The sequence below is a fragment of the Sorex araneus genome, chromosome 1 (genome assembly GCF_027595985.1).
Source record: "Sorex araneus isolate mSorAra2 chromosome 1, mSorAra2.pri, whole genome shotgun sequence".
Classification (NCBI taxonomy): Eukaryota; Metazoa; Chordata; class Mammalia; order Eulipotyphla; family Soricidae; genus Sorex; species Sorex araneus.
This window is the reverse complement of record NC_073302.1, coordinates 406,259,712-406,285,371: the sequence shown is the minus strand read 5'-3', so window position 1 is coordinate 406,285,371 and position 25,660 is coordinate 406,259,712. Positions and strand designations below refer to the sequence as shown.

The 25,660-nt window shown below is 42.1% G+C and overlaps 2 protein-coding genes across 2 annotated transcripts in view; both read right to left on the bottom strand.

Annotated features, from left to right (window-relative positions):
• Window positions 1-25,660, bottom strand: part of PRKAR2B (protein kinase cAMP-dependent type II regulatory subunit beta) — a 105,066-nt gene that overhangs the window by 43,967 nt on the left and 35,439 nt on the right. The gene's annotated exons all lie outside the window — the stretch shown is intronic.
• Window positions 22,490-24,569, bottom strand: LOC101539215 (SNARE-associated protein Snapin). Its single transcript, XM_004602111.2, is given in 2 exon segments — window positions 22,490-24,527; window positions 24,530-24,569. Coding segments are annotated over 2 exon segments (408 nt in total). The 3' UTR covers window positions 22,490-24,159.

The window sequence follows — 25,660 nt, the reverse complement described above, 5'->3', positions numbered from 1 at the left end:
CCCCTATATCCCCTCCCCAGTCCCATCCCTCCCCCATGCCTCTGTAGCAGACAATTTTCCCCAGTGCTCTTTCTCTCCTTTTGGGCATTATGATTTGCAATACAAAGACTGAGAGGCTATCACGTTTGGTCCTTTATCTGCTTTCAGCACACATCTTCCATCCCAAATGATCCCTCCAACCATCATTGACTTAGTGATCCCTTCTCTATTCCAGCTGCTTTCTCCCTGAGCTCACGAGCAACATATTTTTATTACTTCAGCAAAGCTGAGAGGACAAAGTATTCAATAATTTATAAAAAGAATCGTGCCAGGATTGAATGTCTGTTTGGATGAATCCAGAAGACATAAGTCCCAAATACTCAACAGGACTGGCTGGTCATGGGCTAAAAATTGACTGTGGGATTCAGAGAAAGGTGGGAACACAATAAGATTCCTCAGTTGCTTTCACATGCTACAGTGATTCCCCGTGTAGCTACTAATACTCCTCTTAATATAAGCAAATAAGTAAATTATTTAAAATCAAGATGATAAAAGTGCATGTAACCAAGGATTCGGTTTCTGAATATTTTCCAAATATTCTACTCCAAGTAAGATATTTTATTTGAAAGAAACTATAAAACTTATAAATGACCAAGAGTATTATCACCATAGAATTAAAAAGAGATGGAGAATAATTCTTCTAAGAATAGGCCTTGAAAATCATTAATACTATTTTAAAGTCCATATTAGTGATTGCTAGTAATCACTATAATTCCTTGATGAGATTATCTGCTTTTCAGTGATATTAAGTAGCAGAGTGAATTCCTTTGTACTAAATTACAGTACTATAATTAGAAATTATACTGTGCTTTGCAGAAACGGTCTAATGAGGATTTCTGAGTATTGTGGTTGAGAAATATTATGGGTTCTCAGAAGCTAACAGCTAAAGCAAAATTTAAAAAAAAAAAAGAATTCTAATCCTTTGATTTAAAATGTAAATAAACATGGGCCAGAGAGAGAATACAGTGGGTAGGCACTTGCCTTGTATGCAGCCAAGCTGGGTTTGATTCCCAGCTGCCCATGATCCCCTGAGCACTGCCAGGAATAATTGCTGAGTGTAGAAAAAGCCCTGAGCACTGCTAGATGTGGCAGAGAAACAAAACAAAAATGCAAGCCAAGTCACAAGAACTTGTGCAAATATTTTAATTGTTCTGATAATATAATCTCAGCATTTATTTATTTATTTATTTTTGCTTTTCGGGTCACACCCGGCGATGCACAGGGGTTACTCCTGGCTCTGCACTCAGGAATCACCCCTGGCGATGCTCAGGGGGCCATATGGGATGCTGGGATTCGAACTCGGGTTGGCCGCGTGCAAGGCAAACGCCCTACCAGCTGTGCTACCACTCCAGCCTCTAATCTCAGCATTTTATTTTGGTCTGAGGCCTTAAAGCACATTAAAGTTATATGAATACAAATGCAACATACTAAAATGTGCTACATTTATAATCAGAAATAACAGATCTTTTAAAAATTTTTGAAAGGTTATAAACTCATACTGCAAATATGAAGAAACCTTTCAGTCCTTTCACACGTGTAAGGCCCTGGGATCAATCCCTAGTACCTGCACTGGGGGTGCAGGTAAAAACCAGGAGATAGAAGGTATCTAGCTAACAATTTTTCTTTGAAATGCATCCAATCCCCCTTCAAAAATTACTTTTCATAATTTAATAATTCTAAGCCCATACAACATAGACAACTCGCAAGATAAAGTTATAAAAACTTTCCATCCAAATAAACTTTACGGAGATTAAGAAGAACGTTTTAGAGTCTCCCCAACCTTGTAATTGTAATAATAATAACAACAACAACAACAACAACAATATGGCTTCCTCTATACTCTGGATATCTGAAATCCACCATCAGAGATGCAGCACAGTAAAGTGAGGAGTGAGGAAAATTCTCACTCCAAAAGCAATAGTAAAACAGCACCAAAATTTTTTTACTACAAAATGAAAATTTTACTTATTTTTCATTTTTTTAACAAAATAAAATTTTACTTTTGTATCACAAAAGCAAAGAGGAAATATTTCAGGACCCCAGAATTCAGTGAAAGGAACCCTTTTTCTCATGAAACTCTACTGACCCTTGAGTCAGAGCAGTGGGAGTGTCGTGTGCTTTTTCTTCACTCACACCACTAGCACACTGACGACACTCCTGACCCCTCAGAAGGGGCTTGTTCCCACTCTGACCATGCTCTGACGCCTGCTGGTGTCCTGCAATTACTTCCACTCTGACACTGCCTGGAATCAGCCTTATAAGCCTCAAATGGAGGATATGGTCTCATAGGAGGCCCATGAATCCTGCTGGCAAGGGGTATGTCCCAGCGCCCTAACAACCTCGGCCAGGCTGGTCACCAATCAGTTTCCTATAACCCTGCACTGGGTCTAAGCCTTTTCTAGAACACTAGAGTCCATGTTGATCTAATTATTATACTCTCAAGCATATCTGGGCTGGAGCTATAGCACAGCGGGTAGGGCATTTGCCTTGCACGTGGCCAACCTGGGTTCGATTCCTCCGTCCCTTTCGGAGAACCTGGAAAGCTACCAAGAGTATCCCGCCCGCACAGCAGAGCCTGGCAAGCTTCCCATGGTGTATTCGATATGCCAAAAACAGTAACAAGTCTCACAATGGAGACGTTATACTGGTGCCCGCTCAAGCAAATCAATGAACAATGGGACAACAGTGCTACAGTGCTAAAGCATATCTAAAAAAAAAAGAGCTGAAATGTGTATCCAAGTGAAATACACAGAGAGTAAGAGGGAAGGAGGGTCCCAGGAATAGAAGCAACCATCCCCAGGGGGTTGGGGTGCACCATTCTCCCACCAGATGGGTTCCAGGCAAATGTATCTACTGACCTATACATTGAGACTTTCTATACGGTTTCATTAGATGGGCACGACTGCCCATTAACTCCATCTCCAGCCCCTCTCCCCTTCCCAGCTGGGGGAGGCAGAGCTAAAAATGCCAAGCTCTAATCATGGTTATTATCAAACAAGAGATAAATGTTGGTGAGGATGATGAAAAGAGGGAACACTTGGGTTCTATTGGTAGTAACGGACGTTGATTCAGATGCCATGGAAAACAAGTCTAATGTTCCTCAAAAAAATGGAACCAGATGACCCAGTAATTCACTGTATGGGTGAAGAAAATAATATCACTATCTCAAAAAGATTATCCTACCTCCCAGTTCATTGTAGTACTACAATAGTAAAGCCATAAATTATCTATGTGTCCACAGATTGAGTAGTAAAAAATAATATGGTACACTTTCTTAAATATCATTAAAGGGAAGGAAAAGCCCGCCATTTGAGAAAAACACGGACAGCCTCTGAGGTCACTCTGTGAGAAGGGACACTGTTCTCATAGAGAGAGACAAGTGTTGTATGGTCTCAGTTAAGTGGGGGAATCCAACACCAGAAACAACCACAAACTCAAAAAAACAAACTGGTAGTTTTCAGAGGCAGGGAAAACTATCTGAAATTTAAACATGCTTCTCAACTGCCTCACTGATCTGTCAGCTCAAGAAATTGATCGAGTCTAACCTCTAACCAATCACTGACAGAACTCTGTCACGAAGACACAGACACCCTCGAGAGCTGAGAGTCAAAACATTTTCTTTTTTTCTCTTTCTTTTTTGGTTCTTGGGCCACCTCTGGCAGTGCTCAGGTTTTACTCCTGGCTCTGTGCTCAGGGATCACTCCTGGAAGAGCTGAGGGGGTCTGATGTATCATCCATCCTGATGAGATGGGAATCTCATCCCCCTCCCCACTACCATCCCCCACACACGCCTGCTGTACTATCTTTCCAATCCCAAGTTTTTGAACTTTTATGCACACTGATGTTTACTGCAGAATAATCAGGATATGGCAACAACCAAATGTCCAGTGACAGACGACAGATAAAGATGTTATGGCATATACATGATGGAGTACTATGCAGCTAAAAGAAAAAGACAAAAAATCTTGCAGTTTGCTACAGAAGCAGGAGACATCCTGTTAAATGAAATAAGTAGTCAGAGGAAGAAGGATAAACACCAAATGATCTCACTCATCTATGCCATACAGAGACACAAAACAAGGGGATAGACAAAATCAAATGAGGGCAAACCCTTGGCCTTTGATTGTAAAACCAAGACTACTAAATCTGGGGCAGAGTGTGTGTGCAGAGGGACAAGACATGACTAAGGAGAGGGGTAAGAGTTTTGGGCACTTTGGGGATGGTGAAGGTGTAAGAACTTTGTATATCAAAACCATGAAAACAATGCTATTATCGCCATTATCATTCATGTATCGTAAACTAAATAAAAACAAAAAAAAGCAGATTTTAGCAGCATAAGACAACATGCAGCCTACCATGCCATCTGTGGGCCCCAGATATAGACACTTTCTTATTTATTTATTTATTTATTTGTTTGTTTGTTTATTCATTCATTTATTTATTTATTTATTGGTGGGGGACACACCGGACAATGCCCACGGCTTATTCCTGGCTCTGAGCTTAGGGGTCACTCTTGGCTGGGTGCAAGGGACCATACTAGTGTCAGGATCAAATCTGGGTCAGTCATGTGCAAAGCAAGCATTCTACCCATTGTACTATGTCTTCTTGTCTCAGAAACAGGCACATCTAAAGCCTCAAAAAGTTCAGACTGGGAGAAGTATACAAGGATGGAACAAGTCTTGAAGAAAGGATAGGAGACTCCCATTTTTTCATCAGTCATTAAGGGCACAAACTGTATGGAAATGTCCATCCAATCCTTTGTCCCTGTACTATCTGTGGAATCAGAGCGGGTGGCACTGACTGTGATCCACTACCCTGCAGGATGTCTGGTAGGTCAGTCTACACATACACTATCTAACCCGTGTTTGGCAATCCTAAGAGAATGCACAGGGCAGTATTGTGCAAACACTGAGCTGACAGATGCTTTCAATTTAACAGACGTAACAGCACAATCAACCAGAGAGAACGCAATCTTTTCTAGTTATCAGAGTATGAACATTCCAAGAGCAAGCCTGTGTGGTACAAAAAGCCGGCCTCTTACAAGTTTAAAAAAAAAAACACCTTCGTAAGTTTAGAAAAATATCCCATCTGATTTTAAAATGCAGTGATTTTGCATAATACTAGGGAACCAGGTGGTTGGCTGCTCTCAATGTTCTAAAGAAAATAACATCAAAGAAACAATTCGTAAGATGAAAAATTACAGTGACCTTTAGCTTCCCACTTAATCTCTTTGAAAAGTTTGTGGTATAAATATAAAGTATTACATCTTCTTTGGGGCTTTTCCCTTTAGTACTGAGATGAGTTGATATGCAAGATAATAGTTTTATTCTTTGGGAGAAAAATGACTATTGTCTGGTATTGTTATTTATTGCCATTGTATGTGCAAAGCATTATTCTACCATAAAGTGGTGCCATTTCACTGCCGTGCAAGACACATCCAAATAGGTCACCCATGGTTGTAGAGGCAAATGGTGAGACAAGAGACATGAGCTTCCCTTGCACAGAGAGCTCAGGGCTGGTCAATAGTCTGATTTGAAAATGTGCTGTTGGCAACACACATGTACCCCCTTACCTTGGAAAGGGAACTCGACGGTTTCAGGGAAAAGCTGGCTTCACAGAGAAAGACAGAGGACTTCTTTAAGGAAGCCATGTATGAACCAGCTGGCAGACACTTTTTTTTGGGGGGGGGGGTAAAGTGAGTTTGGAACTGAAGCCAGGTCAGCTGAATGCAAGAAAGTGTCCTATCTGCTGTACTAGAACTCTGGACCTAGCTAGACATGTTTCTAATCATTTGAAATAGGTCAACCAAATTAGTCCCAGGGGAGGTCAGGGTGTCTAAGCTCTGTCATAGTGGACCTCAGATGGGCAAACAAGACAGAATCCAGGATTGCAGAGCTAATTAATTAGAAAGCATTCCTGGGAGTTTCTGGAGCTCCAATCAGAGAAAATGGCAGGGCAGTCTCTTAATCACGGCTAACACTGGAGCGCGGGGAGCTGCTACAGAAAGCAGCATGCAAGCTAGAGGCAATCAGAGGCACGCATGCACACACCCCTGATGTTCAGGGAAAACATGAACACAAGGACCAGGCTCCAGATATTCCTAAGGCCAAGTCACATCTCTGCCCATCCTGCGGTTTGGAGATTTGGTGAGAGCCCTAGCCCCAACGTTTCAATAAACTCACCATTTCCCTTGGTTTCAATGCAATGCTTATTTCAGTCATTCACAAGCCCAAAGACAAGTGATGGGGAACACTGACTCCACAAGATCAGGAAACCCAGATAATAAAGGTCCAACCAAGCACAAAAAATAACTAAGAATAAAACCACAGAGCAGTCATTGAGACGAAAATGGCACTGCAAAATAACTGGTTTCAACTATTTCACGAGTCAGTGAAACTAACGAAAGCAGTGGATATATAATTCAAGAGATCGTGTGTGGTTCCACAAAATATTTATGATATTGAGAATATAAATGATTAAACCACAATGCCCAAAAGGGGGGGGGAAGAGAGAGAGAGAGAGAGAGAGAGAGAGAGAGAGAGAGAGAGAGAGAGAGAGAGGAAAAGTAGAAAATAGGAAATGCCTGACATAAAGGCAGGTGGGGTGGGATGGAGAGTTATGAGAGGTAAACTGGGGACACTGGTTGGTGCTGGAAAATGTGCACTGGTGGAGGAATGGGTGTTGGACCTCTGTATGACTGAAACCTAATCATGCTCAGCTTTGTAAGGATCTATCTCACAGTGATTCAATTTTAAAAATCTATTTTAAAATATAAATGATAAAGTAGGCTGCAAAATTGGAACTCTTTTCTTCCATCAAGTTTTGCTTGCATAATAAATAAATAAATTCTTACAGAATAAATAAAGCTAACCTCTGGCATTCCATTTATCATATGATTCCATGAATTTCAGAAGCACTTACTGGTCAGTTTAAGCTTTGTTTTTATGAAAATGATGCACATGCCCTGCACAGAACTTAGTTTTAAAATATTACAATTTAGTTTTGCCATCCATAAAGTGCTTCCGATTTTAGTGAAACACACAGAAACAACTCTTTATTTACTGACTGACCGGAAAACTATGCTGGGGCTTACAGTCATACTGTATTTACATGAACAACACCGGGTCCCTGCACTCTACTATTTTACAATCTGGTTAGGGAGATTAATTTATCTACTAGTCTAGTTTCTTAAGCTGTGGGACATAATCCCGCCTGCCATCATGTAACTGAATATGGGCATAGCCAAAAGAAAAAAAAAGGCCACAATAAAAGGTTTCTGAATACACAGATAAAAATTAATTCAAAATCAATGACATAATGAACCCACGTGCTCCTGGCAGTGCTCACCTGTGCTGCATATCTCAGATGACGGAGGTCACCGGTGGAAAAGCTTAAGAAGCCCCATATTAAGGCAAGGGTATGCATCGTTGTCATCGATTATACAGTGACTTATTTATAGTGTGGGAAAGAGCCTGGGAGTCAAACAAGAGGCACAGCCCAGCTCTGCCATTTTTTCCATTACTTCTTGGGTGACCTTTGGACATTACTAATCATTAGGAATTTTGGTTTTCCCCATCCATAAAATGTGCTACAAAATGTGGCTGTGATTAAATAAATGCCAGCTGTGGAAGAATCGTGCGAGGAGGAAATCTTGAAAAGCAGATTGATGTATTTGGCTTCCGCGATCGAATGACATAAGGATAATGTGGGAAAAGACAAACATTCATTCTTGCCAGGTCTTTGCACACACAATTCCCTTTCCCTGGAAGGCTTCCCCCGGCCCCCTGTCCCAAGGCCCTGCCACCTCATTTTCTCATTCTACTGGCCAAAATGTCATCTCCTAGGAAGGACGCTGAACTGGTTGGCCCATATGAATATGAATCATGTGAACTCACTGAAGAATGGAGATACCCTAAGAGTTTTTCCCTTGGGATGACACCTGAGTAGGACTCTAGCCCTGAGAAAGCTGCGCTGTGGAGCCCCCTGGGAAAGCTGCTTATTTAATAAGTGCAATTATTTAATAAGTGACTTATTTAGTAAGTGGCGGCACTTCCAGAAAGCTGAGATGAGTTACTTCCCTTCTGTGTCTCCGTTTTCTTGTCTATAAAATAAAGATGATGTAACAACTTACTCAGACAGTTGGTGAAGATTATATATGTTTTATTTATTTATTAAATTTTTTTTTAATTTTATTGTATCACCGTGAGATAGTTACAAGCTTTCATGTTTGGGTTACAATTTCACAATGATCAAACACCCATCCCTCCAGTTGGTGAAGATTACATATATTTTATTTATTTTTTTGATTACACATGTTTTATTTATTTATTTATTTATTTATTGCTTTTTGGGTCACACCCGGCAGTGCACAGGGGTTACTCCTGGCTCTGCACTCAGAAATTACTCCTGGCGGTGTCGGGGGACCATATGGGATGCTGGGACTCGAACTCGGGTTGCCTGCGTGTAAGGCAAACGCCCTACCTGCTGTGCTATTACTCCAGCCCCAACATTACATATGTTCTAAATCAAAGACTGTTTAGACTCTAAAAGACCACCACAGCTAGCTTGGACCAAAAGGTCTGTGACAGGAATCAGAAAACAGGGCTACAAAGGAATTTAATGGAGTTTTGTTGTTGTTGTTGCTTTTTTTGTTTGTTTGTTTTTTACTTTGTCATGTTTTGTTTTGTTTTGGAGTCACCCAGTGATGCTCAGGGGTTACTTCTGGTTCTGCACTCAGGAGTTACTACTACTCAGGGCACCATATGGTATGTCAGAGATTGAAGCTGGGTCAGTTGCATGCAAGGTTAGCAGACTACCCAATGTAGTATCTCTCCAACCACTTGTTTTTGTTTTAGAGGCCACACATAGCCAGTGTTCCTGGCTCTGCACTCAGGGGTCACTCCGAGTTTGATTCTGGCATTCATACTGGAGTTATCACATTACAATGAGTGACTATCAGAAATGAATGGTCTAATGAAATGAACGTAACGTGGGTATTGTATTGGTAAGTTAAAAAGTAAGAAGCAATATCATTCTAAAAGCACTAAGTATGAAAATAAAATGTCATGCCACAGAATGCAGAAGTGAATTCTAGAACAATACCCTAATGTTCACAGAAAAATGCTGAGAAAACTGCCATGATGCATTTTCTATACTCAACTCTTTCAGAACCTATTCTTGTGCATATTAATACTCAATTATCCTACAAGAATCATGCTACTTTTGGTTAAGAATGATCTGAGTTAGAACAAGCACAGTATGCTGGTGAGGGAAAAAAAGTTATTTAATGGGAACTTAACTGTCATTTTTTTTCTTCCTCTGAAATTATGAAGATAGAAAAATAAACAAAAGGGAGAAAAACCATTGGTTCATCACACCCCCCCAAGTCCAGCACTGAGCTAGCATTTATTCCCATCAGTTGTGCCAGGAAGTGGGGGCAGCCGGTGTCCCTTTGTAAATGAAGACACTAAAGCTCAGAGTCCCCACTCAAAGCTGACATGATGGAGTGCTGGGATTCTTACTCAGGGTTTCAGAGGCCAAAAGACAGTGACTACAGCCCCTGACACTGCCCAGACTTCTTGGGGCTATTGGTTACCCAAGAGAAGGAATTCATGAACCAAACAAGTAAACAGAAAAGGTGGTCATTCCTCACTGCCTGTATCACTGCTGCCCCGTTGTTCATTGATTTGCTCAAGCGGGCACCAGTAACGTCTCCATTGTGAAGCTTGTTGTTACTGTTTTTGACATATTGGATACACCACAGGTAGCTTGCCAGACTCTGCTGTGCGGGCAGGATACTCTCGGAAGCTTGACGGGCTCTCCGAGGGGGCGGAGGAATCGAACCCCGGTCGGCTGCATGCAAGGTAAATGCCCTACCCACTGTGCTGTAACTCCAGTCCATTCTTCATCATCTGGTCATTCTTCATCATCAGAAAATACCTTTCCAAAATGCAACCAACTACAGCTAGGAGAACTTTCACAAACTATGAAATTCATTACTTTGTTTTCTGTTTCCACAAAAACAGACACTTCCTGATAGCAGAGAGCTCACATGTCTTCCTCACCCTGGACTGTCTCATCAGATCTTTACTAATTAAGAATTCCCAGTACACTGTGAGCACTCACTATTTGTTGAACCCAAGTAGTTCGATTTTTGTCAAGAGTGGAGGATTTCAAAGAACACAGACTGTAAACAGAACACCGGAATTCAGATCCTGTGGCTGCCACTTTGTCAATATTATCTTGGAAAAAACAACCCACTCTATGTAGCATTTCCTTACCCATAACACTAGAACAACACCTTTCCTGTGTAGTTGCTTTAAGAACAAAAGGAACGCATACGAAGCACCTAGAGCAGTTCCTGGCTTGAGTTTAAGCACTAAATTAATTGAAAGCAGGATGATTATTCAAAGTTTTTCTCACTGAAGTACCACATTCTGACTAATAAAAAGGACTTCCCAGTATAGAATTCAAACTCTTACTTTTTCAACATAAAATCTCTTTACTCCATATACACATTTCTAATGTTCCCCTGTACTTCTCAAGTTCAAAAGGAAGAACTAAGAAAGAAATTAATGTGGAAGGAAGAAATGGTTTTAGGAAGGAAATTTATGAGAAGTTATTTGCATAATTATTCCTTATGTACTTTCCATTTTTTTGCCAGATCTAAATTTCATATAAAACTCCAAATTTATTTTAAAATTTTATTTTTAAACTTAATCAGAAACTGAAACAATGGGATGGATTTCATCAAAACAATATAATATATTATTTCAAAATACACAAATCCTTATATGGCTCAAATTAGAATATAAATACTTTCATACTTTCTGTGCATGAAAAAGTTTAATGCAGTTTTCTGATACTACAGTTATTATTAGTAAAGTTGTGAAACATAAGTAACTTCAATAAAAATGAAACTGAGATAGAAACATTAAAAAAAGCTGAATTCAGGAGTTTCAGAGTAAGTATAGCAGTTAGGGAACTTGCCTTGCATAGTTCAAACCCCGGCTCCATATATGGTTAAGGAGTGATCCCTGAGTGCAGAGCCAGGAGTAGCCTGGAGCAAAGTTGGGTATAGCCCCAAAACAAAACAACAACTTTTTAAAATATTCTATTTGAAATTTGTCTCCCTAGTTGAATTTAATATAGAGTATAAAATAGCAAAATACGACCTCATTGTTAAGACCAAAAGAATATCATAATAAGTTATGTTGGAGTTTTGAGAGAGCAGAAAATGCTTTCCAGAGAAAATAGCGATTAGCAATTCAACACCTCTCAACCACAGCCTCCACCTACAGAGACTCCAGCCCTCCTTCCCCGCCCTCCCTCTCTCTCCCAAATCATCAAAAAGCACTCAGACAATACTCAGACACTCTGTGGAATGGTGCTCCATCTAACTTTTACAAACAAATGTACTAAATCTCTTCTAAGAGGATTCATAATTATAAAACATAATATTTTAATAATTACAATCTGCAAAAAAGCAAAATAACTTTATCAGTTCTTAGCATCTCCCTTAGGTACACTTGTACCATTAAACTTCTGCTTAATTTGAAGGCATTCATGATGTATATTGAGATGGCCATCATTTTAATATAAATAAAATCTCATATTAATAATTTTCTCCCTCTTTCTAAAGAAAAACAGAGCAAACCTGATTAAACCAAAGAAAATCATTTACATGTAGAAACAGTATTATGATTTCTAATATTTTTAGATACTAATTCATTGACTAGTATTATAAGTGTTTTAAAATTTCTCTCTTGGGGCTGGAGCTATAGTACAGCAGATAGGGCATTTGCCTTGCCCGCGGCTGACTCGGGTTCGATCCCCAGCATCTCATATAGTCCCCTGAGCACCACCAGAAGTAATTCCTGAATGCAGAGCCAGGACCAATCCCTATACATTGCTGGGTGTGACCCCGAAAAAGCAAAAAAAGAAAAAAATTTCTCTCTCAAAAGGATCAAGAAAAAATAGTTAAATTTAGATTAAAATTAATCTCATTACTCAAATTGGTGGACTGGAGTGATAGCACAGCGGGTAGGGCATTCGCCTTGCACGCCGCCAACCCGGGATCGATTCCTCCGTCCCTCTCAGACAGCCCGGCAAGCTACCAAGAGTATCTCGCCCACACGGCAGAGCCTGGCAAGCTACCCGGGCATATTCAATATGCCAAAAACAGTAACAACAAGTCTCACAATGGAGACGTTATACTGGTGCCCGCTCGAGCAAATCCATGAGCAATGAAATGACAGTGATACAGTGATACTCAAATTGGTGGTTAGAAGCATTAAAATGCAAACAGCTGTGTCATATTGCACCAAAAAATCTTGCTGAATTGATTACAATATAAAAACTATCTTGGGTGTTATTAAACAGCTCATAACTTTGGTCCTTCAACTGTAGCACTGTAGCACTGTCGTCCCGTTGTTTATCGATTTGCTCAAGTGGGCACCAGTAACATCTCCAATGTGAGACTTGTTGTTACTGTTTTTGGCACATCAAATATGCCACAGGTAGCTTGCCAGGCTCTGCTGTGCGGGCGGGATACTCTTGGCAGCTTGCCAGGCTCTTTGGGAGGGACGGAGGAATCAAACCCGGGTCAGCTTCATGCAAGGCAAACGCCCTACCCGTGTGCTATCGCTCTAGTCCCCTTCAACTGTAAATGTGTAAATATCCCAATGCTAGTGCCAGAAATTATTCTAAACAATGACTTTTTCTTTACTGTACTGGATGTATATGCAATATTTAATAGCATTTAAGATTGTTTCAAGCTTCAGGATAAAAATCATAACAGAAAAATAAAAGCCATCTCAAATCTTCTCCTGAAGAATCTGCATTAAAATTGCAGAATTGGCTATTCAGTATTTTAGACTTTTTGTTCTACTAGCTTCTAATTGCCATTTAATAAAGCGGTAGAAACAAGTTTGACTCCATATTAATGAATAAATTAATAACATTAAACTTTTTGTACTTCCATTTTCATACCCACAGAATGGAGATTATAATAAGACTTCCTTCAACTGTCATAGCGATTTTCATGGGTTACCATGAGGAAAGCAAAGTTAAAGTATAGTTGACTCTGCAAACATTTTAGTATTATCATAATCCTCATCTACTTTCACTAATTATGCCACTTACGTTTGTAACCAAAATAATTGATTCTTATAAAGCTATGTCCCTTATTAAAAAAACGTGTTCTTTGATAAAAGCAAGGGCCAGAAAGATAGTATCAGTTAAGGTGCTTGCCTTGCATGTGGCTGAATGAATGGGTTTGATTCCAGCTACCATACACAGTCTCCCAAGCATCTCCGGGAGTGATCACAAAGCACAGAACCAGGAGTAAGCCCTGAGTACTTCCAGGTGTGGTTCAAAACAAACAGAAAGTAAGGGGGCAATTTTTGGTATCATACATTTATGAAAAGCATCTGGATTCACATGCTGTCTTCAAAACCTAATCATGACATTTAGCTCAGAATCTCTGCCCAGTGGGAGCCACACAGCCAGACTCCTGTAGCCACAATAACCATTCAAGAAACGTCAGTCCCAGCAACCAAGTAACCATTGAGCATTATTTAACTCAAAGGAAATTCTAATTTTATTTGACTTCTAATTTCATTATGTGATACAACATGAATGCTTATTTTTCAATCAATAAAAACTGTCTGGATTACAAACCTTTTCATTATTCTAATTCCAAGAACATCTTTTCATTATTCCCTGTCTAATAAATCTTCTTAAAATAGATTAAATAGGCTCCCTTTCTTTAAAAAATGCACTGCGGGGAAGAAATAAAGCAATAACTGGTCCACAAAATCTGAGGAAAGTGAAAATACCACATTAAAAGGTAACTGGAAAATCAAAAGCCACAAGGAGGGACACAGTAAATTTACATTTTCTGTTTACTAAGGATTACTGCTTGGCAACTAGCTGAAACTCAGCTCTAAAAATGTTCTCACAGCACCACATTCATTTTCTAAAACACTTTTTCTGTGCTCTATATAATAAAAGAAGTAAACTATCTACACCTGTTTTCAAAAAGGACCCACTATAATTTGAAATTTTGTTTTAAAACATCTACAAAGGAGGTCAGTAAAGTCTTCTTTTGAAAGGTCAATGAAAGTGATGACTTTTATAAGTCCTTGAAACAGGTCAGCAATATAATTATTGAAATGGTTTAGTCTTTCCAACAAAAGGCGCCCCTTCTTCTTACCATTCTGAAAATAATACACGATGAATCCGTATCTTAAATATTCAGTAGTTTTATTGCACTGTAATATGTAAAGCAACAAGTTCCAATTTCTAGTTTAAGTCATTTTAAGACAGAAGGTGCATGTATGTGTGTGTGTGTGTGTGTGTGTGTGTGTGTGCGCGCGCGCGCGTGCGCACGCGCGCGCTGGGAGGGGACAGGGGAATTCAGGGGTAGTTAACTTGCTTGCTACCTGGAGACACTTTTTGTTTTTTGCTTACAATATTAATATTTTATTATCTATTTATTTATTTTTGCTTTTGGGGTCACACCCAACTATGCTCGGGGGTTACTCCTGGCTCTGCACTCAGGAATTACTCCTGGCAGTGCTTGAAGGACCATATGAGATTCCAGGGATTGAACCTGGGTTGGCCACGTGCAAGGCAAATGCACTACCCACTGTACTAACACTCTGGCCCAATATTAATCTTTTAAATATCAAAAAGACATGGTCAAGGAACGAGCTAGTGTAAAGGACACTGCTGGGCTGTCAGAGGCTCAGAGCCCTGAACAGTCATTCTCCAAGAAGCAGCAGCAGGTTAAAGGGGATTATCAGGCGACCAGGTGGAAAACTATGAAGGTCCATCCCCACATTTATACACACCAGTTTCAAATTAAAGGTTAAAACGTTTTTACAGCAGAGAAACATAATTTCTAAAAAATTATCACATGTAGCTGCTTATCACTTAGGGGGACACTGAAGTTGCCTTCTTTGAAAGAATCTTCCGATCCAAGTCTAAATCCAAGTTCTGAGTAGGGGAATTAGATGTCGTAGATACATAAAAGCACACGTTTTGGTCAATTAAAATTATGGGGGTAAGTTACAGGAGAAAATAACAGAATCTAATGCAATAACCCCTCTTGTCTGCAGTTTCACTTGTCAGTGTTCACTGCTCTCTCTCTCTCTCTCTCTCTCTCTCTCTCTCTCTCTCTCTCACACACACACACACACACACACATACCCCTTTAGTCTTAAGGTGACTAAAACTAGAAATTGGAATTTGTTGTTGTTTTTCATATGACAGCGCACTAAAACTACTGAATATTTAAGATATGGATTTATGGTGTATTGTTTTCAGAATTGCAGAAAAGAGGTGCCTTTTGTTGGAAAGACTAATAATTCTACAAAATATTATGTAGAACAGAATATTCTGGGAGGCCGTATTCACATACTTTTATTAGAATATGTTGTTATACTCTTTAGTAATTAATCTTTCTGTGCCGAGTTGAAAAACCATAGGTATGAATGGATCAGAATAGAATACCATATATGTGTGAATTGGGAACGGGCTGCAGCAGTGACACTCCGCTGGGGTCTGAAAACATACTCCCGCAAGATATGGAGACAAGTTGAGTCCTAGGCTATGTGAAACCTTACTGAACATTTATTATGTGTTGGGCATTGCAACTGAAGACAACAACAGAGATCGGGCTAGAGCGATAGTACAGTGGGTAAGGTTTTGCCTTGCACGCGGCCAACCCTAGTTCGACCCCTGGCTTCCCATATGGCCCCCTGAGCACCACCTGGGATAATTCCTGAGTGCGAGCCAGGAGTAACCCTTGAGCACTGTCAGGTGTGACCCCAAAAGCCAAAAACAGAAAAAAAAAATACGATCAGAGAAGACCTGAGCTCTGTTCTCTTCATCAATCACCACTTGGTTTGACGAAGGGTTCCTATCTGTTCATTTTTTCTGGGGCTCCCATGAAGTGCCCAGGAGACCCGGGGCCCACTCCTGCATATACTGGGGCAAAGCTCGAGCCTGGGGGTGCAGGGCTGCTCAGGCCCAGCAATGCTGGGGCCACCAGGGGTCACTCTGATAGTACTCAGGGGGCTCCAGGGTTCAACTGGTAGTGCGGGGGGCAGCAAGGAGGCAGCAGGTGGAAATGGGGCACAATGTCAGTTCATAGTGCTTCTGAGCCCTGAGCGCGCTCTCTCTTGCTTGCTCTCTCTGTCTCTGTCTTTCTCTGTCTCTCTGTTTCTATCTCTGTCTCTCTGTCTCTGTTTTTGTCTGTTTCTCTGTCTGTCTCTGTTTCTGTCTCTGTCTCTCTGTCTCTGTTTTTGTCTGTTTCTCTGTCTGTCTCTGTTTCTCTGTCTCTGTCTCTCTGTCTCTCTGTCTCTCTCTCTCTCTCTCTCTCTCTCTCTCTCCCTTCTTCTCATTCCCTCCCTCCCTCAAAAAAAATTTAAGTGGCCCAAGGTCATACTCTTAATAAGTGATGCAACTAAGAACAAAAACTAGATCCATCTGCCTCAGGCCTAGTCTGGTGCCAAAATATCATAGGCCTTGCCCGAGTATTCAATCAATATGCGAAAGAATGGCCTACATCCAAGCCCTTAAATTCAACACCACAGTGCCTACCTCTGTACAAAAGGTAAATATCATAAAGATAAAGTGCTCTCAAGGGAAATCTGATGTTATCTCTTTAAAAAGCTTAAACAAAGGCCCACAGTGAATAAATCATAACCTACAGTCGCTCTACCCATCTATACCGTCTTTGCTATCATGGTCGCTGATCCATATATCCTCCCGCTAACCCAGGCCCCCTCCCCGTAAAGCCAATCTCTGAGACTGAGCATCTCCAGGGCAGGAACTCAGTGCTGCTGCAGCAATGGTGCTTGATTCTGGCTTGGCTGAAGTGCCAGCCTGTGGGTCCCTCCTGCCCACTTTCTACCCTCCTTTCCCAGACCGTGCCGACACCCTTGGGTGCCTTTATAAAACTTTTCTGATATTTCTGTCTTAGGTGAGGCCTGTTTCTTCTCTAGGAGGCCCACTTCTTTCAGACCCCCCCACCCCCCGGATATAGTGGGATCCCATGGCTGTCCACACTGGCACCCGGATCTCACTGCAGGATTTCCATGCAGAGCCCCTGTGGCTTCTCATTCCTGTGGCTTTCACAGAGCCCTTCTGACTGGGGCCTGTTTCTGCTTTCCTCTGGCCCCTGTTCTGCCATCCTCACAGTAGACTTCCGGGTCTAAGCCCACCACAAAGCTCTGTTTGTTTGGTTTGGGTTTTGCTTCCTTGACTCCCAATGAAACATCATCCAACCTCGGCTTTAGCCACTTGCCCTGTAACTATGTAGAGGCCAGTTCTTACCTCAGGAATCTTAAATCCCATTGTACACATGCCCAAATTGTCCCCCGTGTGTCCAGTGCTCCTGCTTTCTAAAGGCACATTCTATTTCTTTGGTCACTTCACTCAGAGAAGTCCTTGTTTTCTCAGCTCAGCACAGGATGAGGTGCACGGTTTGGGGATGAATGAAATGTGGACAAACCACCATAATATAAAATGATGAGCAAGTAGTAGCAATGGCAGGAATATTCACATTCCTGTTGCTGTTGTTTGGTTTGGGGGCCATACCTGGCAGTGCTCAGGGCTTACTCCTGGCTCTGTGCCCAGATATCACTCCTAATGATGCAAGGGAGATCATACGCTGTGCCAGGGATCAAACCCACAATATATTCTCTTCAACCATGGGGTATTGACTTTAAAACATGGATGACACTCAGAAAGAAAGGAAGAATGGTGGGGGACAGGGCACATGGCTGGGGCTGAGATGCAGCAAGGGAAGCTTGTCAAATGTTTCAAATATGCCCAGCTCAAACAGTTGCTTTGAATGACATGGGCTGGGAGCAGGGCTGCCACAAAACCACCCTTCTGCTACTCCAAGGGACACCCTTGACACTGCAGTCTGTTCGTGCAAAATGTCAAAGAGTAAAGTAAGCTCTGAGGTCTTGTTTTCATAACCTGTTGTTTTAGATGAATGTCTTGTTTTCCTTTCTAAAAGCTTTTGCGCATTTTATGAGAACTTTCCTATCTCACACAAACCACACCAAGGTCATGGTCTGCAAGGAGATGAAGTATGAAGCATATGGTGTCTAGAAGTCTTGAAGCAACACTAGGCTGGGTTGGAGATTTTATTATATTCTATGAACGTACTGCCCTGCCACACACTAGGAGAAGCTGGGTGGGTGGGCAGGGGACCCTCCACACTTGTGGGGACTGAGTGTATTCCCATTATAGAATGGCCCCAAGCCAGTCCAATGGCCTTAGTATCTACTTAGGCCTGGTGTAGAGACAGTGTCCCAAGCAGTCAGGATTCAAGGGGCTTCCAGGGACTACCAAAGCTTCTCATGCTACATTCTGAGTCCTCTCCACCCCCCTCAGGCACCAGAAAAATCACAAATCTTAAGACACCCAGGAGGAAGGCATGCCCCCAGCCATTCCACACTGCTGGTGTTTTCAATTACACCTTCCCTGGAAGGCTCAAAGAAAACTGTGAACAAAGTGCAATCAAGTTCATGAGATAAGCAAATTTCTTGTTCTTGAGATAGTTTATCATCAGCATCCCAGGATGTATCAAAAAATGAAGCAGAAAGCCAACACTATGCATAGGTTTCATGGGGCTCTCATCTCCCAGGCACCAGAAGGCCTGTGGAACATTAGTGCTGGATGAGGAACGAGGCGGGATGAGATGAGGCTGCACGTTTTCTGTTCCTGTGGTTTTAGTTCACAGAAGAGACACTTCAACACTAGCTGGGGCAGGAAGAGCTAACAGGAACCTCAGGGGGCTTGGAGCCACTTTGACCTAAACTGGAACACAATGCCCCAGGAATTGTGCTTTGGTATCTCAGAGAACTCTCCAGGCTCACTTTCTAGTCTTCTCTCACTGGCCCCTTAGGCTTCAAGAATCCCACCCTCTTACTTGAACCATCAATCTAATTCAGTTGCAGCCTTTTCCTCCATGTCATCCAACCAGTTCTCCAGGTGAAGCACTGAAGCCCACATACTCAACCCTCCGTCCAGACTCCGGAAGTCTCTTTCTGTCCAGAAGACACATTTAGACAATGGGTTGACACTGAGCAACCAAATCAGAAAGAATACATGTCAACTGCTCTTCATCATCATGGCTTAACTAAGAACTTGCCACCATCATCTGAGTATGTCACTCCCATTTCATAGCGGGAGAAACTGGGACCACTGAGAAACGAGACGTGTGCATGTTTTCATAAGCAGATAGGAACGAGCTGAGCTAGGATTTTCATTGCAGCTAACTGAAAGGCAAAGCTGTCAAACAGACACCTTTCCAAGTCATAGTAATTTAAAAGCCACGCTCACTCCTGGCTACATCCATGCTTTGGTGCTTGGTGGCAGAGCAGAATACTAGGGTAAAAACGCTTTAAATAAACACTTTATTTAGAAGGAAGGTAAAAACACTTTATTTAGAAGGTCAGAGTGAGCTCAACTGTCAAGTTCCTGCTTGCATTCATGAGACTGGGTTCAATTCCTGGCACATCCTTGTCATCCCTGCCCCAACCCCATAGCAGTTTATTATAAAATACCTAGCTATTTGTGATAAAAATACTCCCCCTATTTTCCTGCTGAAACCCATCCTACAGGCCCTAAAGCACCCTCCCTGAGAGCCACACCTGGAGAAAATGTTTTCTTTTTTTCTACTCCAGTGGATGCTACGGTTTTTACCGCACACTGAGTCCCAGCCTGCTTCCCTAAACTTCCCCTGGGCAGTCCCCAGTGGCTGCTGAACCTGGCCCAAAGGGAGGACTCAGTAATGTCTGCTGAATGAATCTGCAAATTAATTCATCAACGCACCATTCTCCTTGTGCGTCTTATTTAGGGTCAGTGACCACCAAGTTTCAAATAAAAACTTCAGCAATGAGCAAAATTAAACCATAAACACAGTCCGGTCGGTGAATTTTGATAATTTGTCAAAGTTTGACAAAATGAGCATGACCCCTTGCTGGGGGGTGGGGGTAGGACAATTATAGGCGAAAAGCTCTTAGCAAATCATTTAAAAGTAGAAACAATGAGCACCAAGGCTACAAAATATTTTCCAAACAAAAGGAAGCATATGTTCCCTGAGTCAAGAAAGCATATGTTCCCTGAAGCAGATTCAAGACAAGATTGGAACGTCTGCTACTTCACCATTTTCTTAGGGCTTGATCGTTTTGTACTTTGAATGAGTTCCCACAGCACGTTTACTATAGCATTTCACACAGGGGCTATGTGAGATTAAAGTGCCTCATCTCACCTCCGGAAGATTCCGAATACTGGTCTTGGGGAAATTATACAAATTTTCGCTCAATTAAAAATGTATTATAAAATCCAATTCTCGATGCACGGTTCAAAATTAAAGAGTAGTTAATGATCTAGATGAGAAAAGAGGATTAGAAAACTCCTAACTTGCAGTTCTATTTTCACATCTAGGACCAACTTTGATGTATTAGAGCAAATAATGCCCAGCAACAGTTCCTGGAAGCAGCGCTCAGCATTAGTGCAGGCCCCAGGACATGGGTGAAGGCGCAGACCCCAGAGTGCTGCACTCTGCAAACTGAGGACACCTCGCAAACAAAAACTCATATGCCTGTGAGCAGGCACTAGAAACACGAGCATACAGAGGGGTTTTATTAGAAGTATTTAGAAAAAAATAATTCCAAAGTATCTATCTGGAAGTTTCCTGAGTCTCATCTTGCAACTCACTGACTTTATCCTTGTTTGCTGTCACTCTGCTGCTCAGGCTTTCCGGGGTGTTTTTGTTTAATATCATCTCCCAGAACCTGCAGCTCTGTCACTTTTGACTGTTTTTCTCATTGCTGCTATCATTTATTGTGCTCTGCTCAAGGACCTGCACCAGCGTTTCTATGAGGTCATTAGACACCTTTGGCATGTAACCCCTGAACTCCTCAACTGACAGATTATGCAGCTAGTTAGTACTGGGAGTACTGCTGACTAAAGAATATATTTGGAATATACTGGTAAAGACCTTATTATATAGATATTCCTCCCATTCTCATATATGATAAAGTCCCCCCTCCCCCCGGAAAAGAGAGTGAGAGTGAGAGCGAGAGCGAGAGAGTGAGAGGAGAGGAGAGGAGAGGAGAGGAGAGGAGAGGAGAGGAGAGGAGAGGAGAGGAGAGGAGAGGAGAGGAGAGGAGAGGAGAGGAGAGGAGAGGAGAGGAGAGGAGAACTGATCTATATGAAATAATCAGATAGAATTAAAGTTTTATAGCTTCTTTCTAAGAACAAAAAGGGTTCCTGAAGTGTGTATGGGGTTGAGTGGGAGAAGTGTCTCGAATTTTTATTTATTTTGCTTTTCTTTTATAAAGTTATAGTTTTTTTTACAAGGTTGGAATCATTTTAATATTTGTGGTTTTTTAATGCGCCTCCCCCACCACCAGTATGTCTATCAAAAAACATTTTCACATATTTAAAAAACTCAGTCAAAAGATGAGAAACGTAACTTTTTTTTTTTTCACTCGACCAACAGTGACTAAATAGCCAGCATTGCTCACTGTGTAGTTATTACTGTAATCCACACTACATTCGGTTGCAGTCCTGAAGTCTCACAGGGGTTTCTCCAGCATGCTCCGGATTCCAGGGGCCCTCCCCATGCAAATCAGCCAGAAAGGTTGCTGGTGCCAAAGGTGTGTTACTGCTCAGGCTTGGTATTGCTGGACCCACCAAGACCAACCTGGGGGCGCTCTGGAGCCACCATGGCTATACCCAGAGGTGCTGTGGAGGCGGGCAGTATGACAGTACCCCCAGCCTCGGGGATACTAAGGTGCTTGACCCATCTGAACTGTCTCTCTGTCCCCAACTGTTGTATTCAAGTTTTTAACAGAAGAAACAAAATCCTAGCAAACTTCCGCATGATTTTACCTGACTTATTTTCTTGTCGTGAATTACAAGTCTTGCATTAAAGTTTTATAGCTTCTTTCTAAGACCAAAAAGTGTTTCTGAAATTTAAGGAAAAATATCTTAATCTCAAGAAATATTTTTATAGGTCTGAGAAATTGTTCAGGGGTTAAGGTGCATGTCCTGCATGTGGTTGGCCCCTACCTCTCTCCCTGGCACCACATGGTCCCCCAGGCATCACCAGGTGCAGCTAGGGAAGCCTGTGGGCACCATCAAGTGGCCCAGAGAGACCAAGATGCACAGCGTCCTCAGGCCCTTGAACTGAGATGCAGACTCAGCTAGACAGGAATTGGAAGGAGACTCCTTAAATCCTGAGCCCCACTTAGGATACACACCTCTGCCCACTCACCCTCACTCAAAAAAAAAAAACTCTTGTGCATACCAAATACAGATTTCTGTATTTGGAATAGAGAATCATTTGTTTTACTGTCAGGAAATATTTTTTATTATTTTTTTTTAATTTAGTCACTGTGAAATTACAAAGTTATCTATGATTGGGTTTCGGGTATACAATGTTTCAACACGTGTCCACTTTCCTCCACCAATGCTCCCTGGGCATTTGCCTCCCACCCACCAGTTTGCCTCTATGAGAGTAGCCTTTTTTTAAAAAAAAAAATTGTTTTTTGCACTGTGGTTTACAGTCCTGTTGTGGACAGGGTTTCATGCATAACACATTACCACCTTTCAACACCACCTCCTCCAGTTGAAGACTTCTCTCCACTGCAGCTGTTGCCCGCTCCCCGACCCATCCCCCGGGAAACATGACTTTAGAAGAAGCTGATGCATCTCTTCACTATGCCTTTACCCACTAAACGAAGAAAACCGCAGGTATCTTAAGCCTTTCTATATTTTACATCAACTCTTAAAGGAAATTAAATAAAATCAAAGTACAAACAGGGATGATAAACAGGGACACACTCATTTTATTTTTTATTCCAGAGTTCTATTTAAGATAAGGATAGTTTTAGTTCCCTCTCTGAAAGGCTGAAAATGTGAGTTATCAAAAATTGAGTTATCTGTACACTACTGCCTGACCACTCAAGGCTTTCAATCACTTCGTTCTCTTTTGCTTCCAGTGATTACCATCAAGATTCAATCTCATAATGGTTCCCAGCATGTTAAAATTACAGGCATAACAATTTTCACTCCTTCTAAGACTTATTGCTCTGTGTAAACGTGACTCCTGAAACTGACATCACTGTATTTATTTTTCTTTAAATGGCTTCCTACTTTTTTTTTTTTTTTTTTGCTTTTTGGGTCACACCCAGCGATGCTCAGGAGTTACTTATGGCTCTGCATCTCAGGAATTACTCCTGGCGGTGCTCAGGGGACCATATGGGATGCTGGGAATTGAACCCAGGTTGGCCGAGTGCAAGGCAAATGCTCTACCCACTGTGCTATTACTCCAGCCCCTTCCTGCTACTTTTTTTTTTTTGGCATAAACTAACACAGTTTAAAGCCTTTATTGAATTAAATGGTTTGAGCAACACTGCTGCTGTATTTGAGCCAGTGCGACCACATAAGTGGAGGGGGCGGGAGGGTGGATGTTCAATCCCAAGCACATCCAAAATATTCACCTGCCTGCTCGCTCTTCCAAAACTTCAGTGCAAACAAAAGTGAAGTTGCAGGAAGAGAACATCAGCCATGGTGCGAATCACTAGGCGAGTAATGGAAGGAACCCCTGCTGGTTAGCGGCCAGAAGTTGGGGGACCTACAGGGGCCACCAGTATATACCTCTAGGAAAGATCAAGTGTGGGGCCAAGAACAGCACAGTGGTCGGGGTGCCTGCTCTGCAGCCACTGGACTGAACTTTTGAAAATCTACACCACGTGGTCCCTACCGAACACTGCTGGGTGTGGCCCTAGTGGTCCTCAAACTTGAGCACTGAACTGGCCAGACTGGCTCCAGACCTGTGCAATGCTTGGGTTGGGCTCCCACCGCAAAAAACTAAAGAGGCTTGCACTCATTCTGGAAGGAAATGAGCTGTGAGCATCCAGATCTAAAGTCCTGTGCGCACAGGTCTGGGCATAAGATTCCAGTGCTTCGTGCAACTACAGGCTTCCCACAATGCCCCAAGGCAGCGTGTCCAGGGACTGTTCATCAGGCAGCGGAGGATTAGGACTTGTGCTATTCTGAGGCTCTGGGCCATCTTCTGACTGCTTACTTGCTCGGGGAGCCAGGGGTGTAAACTCCTGAGTCCAGCATCGCCCTCCTACGAGCGGTTTCCTTGGCAACACTGTGGTTTAGCCTCCTCAGCCGTTCCTGGGCGTTCTGCAGAATGTTGTTGACCAAGACTACTCGACGCCGAGCATTGAGAAGCTTCTTCATGTAGGGATCGAGATCCAGGGCCACCTTCTGATCCTCGTTGATGCGGCAGAGCTCGATGGCCAGGCTGTCAATTTGCTGCCGAAGCTCTACCTGGCTCTCTCTGACAGCGTGCACGTGAGAGTCCAGCTGCTGCACGGCCGGCCGCAAGAACTCCAGGAGCCCCTCGGCGAACAAGTCGCCGCCTGCGGGCCCCGCCACCAGGTTCCCGCTCCAGACACGGCGGCAGAACCAGCCCCCGCCATCACGCACCCCCTTCCTGCTACTTTTACTGACATTTCCTATTGCTGTCTTTCTGGAAATAAATGAAACATCTGGCTTTATGTTTCTTGTCTGACTTTCTATTATCTCTGCATTTCCAGTCAAGTCTTTCTGAAAATACAATGGACACAGATTTGGTGGTGGCCGGCAGACTATAATAAAGATATTTCAAATATGACTTATTTGGAACCCCCCCCAAGCCCACAAAGTATTCTATAAAAAAAATACTAATGGAGTCTCCACCCAGATGAGAACCTTAGCGGCCCCACATGAACAGCTCCTCTGCTCCTGAACGACCATGATCCCAGAGGCCCGCTAACCAATTTTGGAACCCAGTGGATTTTTGCAGAAATGCCTCTAGACTGTGAACTAATCTACAGCCCTGTGCCACCCAGGAGAGGAAAGGTTTTTGTCCCTTGGCATTTTCTTTTGCAGGTGGTGGCGGCGTGGCAACAGCTCTCTTTTGGAGCCCTTTAGACAGAGGTACGAGCTTGCGGTGACGTGGCTTTTGGCAGAAATTTCTCTGGACTTAATTACTAAAATACCTGAAATCCAAAACCTTGCAGCGACGCAATCTCATATGCTCTTCATTCTCAGCAACGGAAAACAAATTATCAAATGATGCCTTTTCAGCAGTTCTGATTGTTGGGGGAAAATTTCAAATAATAATAGTGAGTTTTCTGTCGAAATATTGAATGTAATCAAAGTAAGGAAAGAGTAAAGTGAAAATCACCAACCACACAGGCGGGGAGTGGGGGGTAGGATGGGAAGTATACTGGGGTTCTTGGTGGTGGAACACATGCACTGGTGAAGGGATGGGTGTTTGATCATTGTACGACTGAGACTTAAACCTGAAAGCTTTGTAACTTTGTTCATGGTGATTCAATTAAAAATATATTAATGGCACATGCTTCAAAATAAGTATCTCTTATCAGTTGAAGGGGGAAAAAGAGAAAAAATTTATCCCAAGACTGTGTAAAAAAATTTACCTCATGAAGACAAAATATAGCACAATACCAATTCTCCCTTATTATAGCTCTTTCACTCATTTAACTGTTTGAATAAGACTATATAC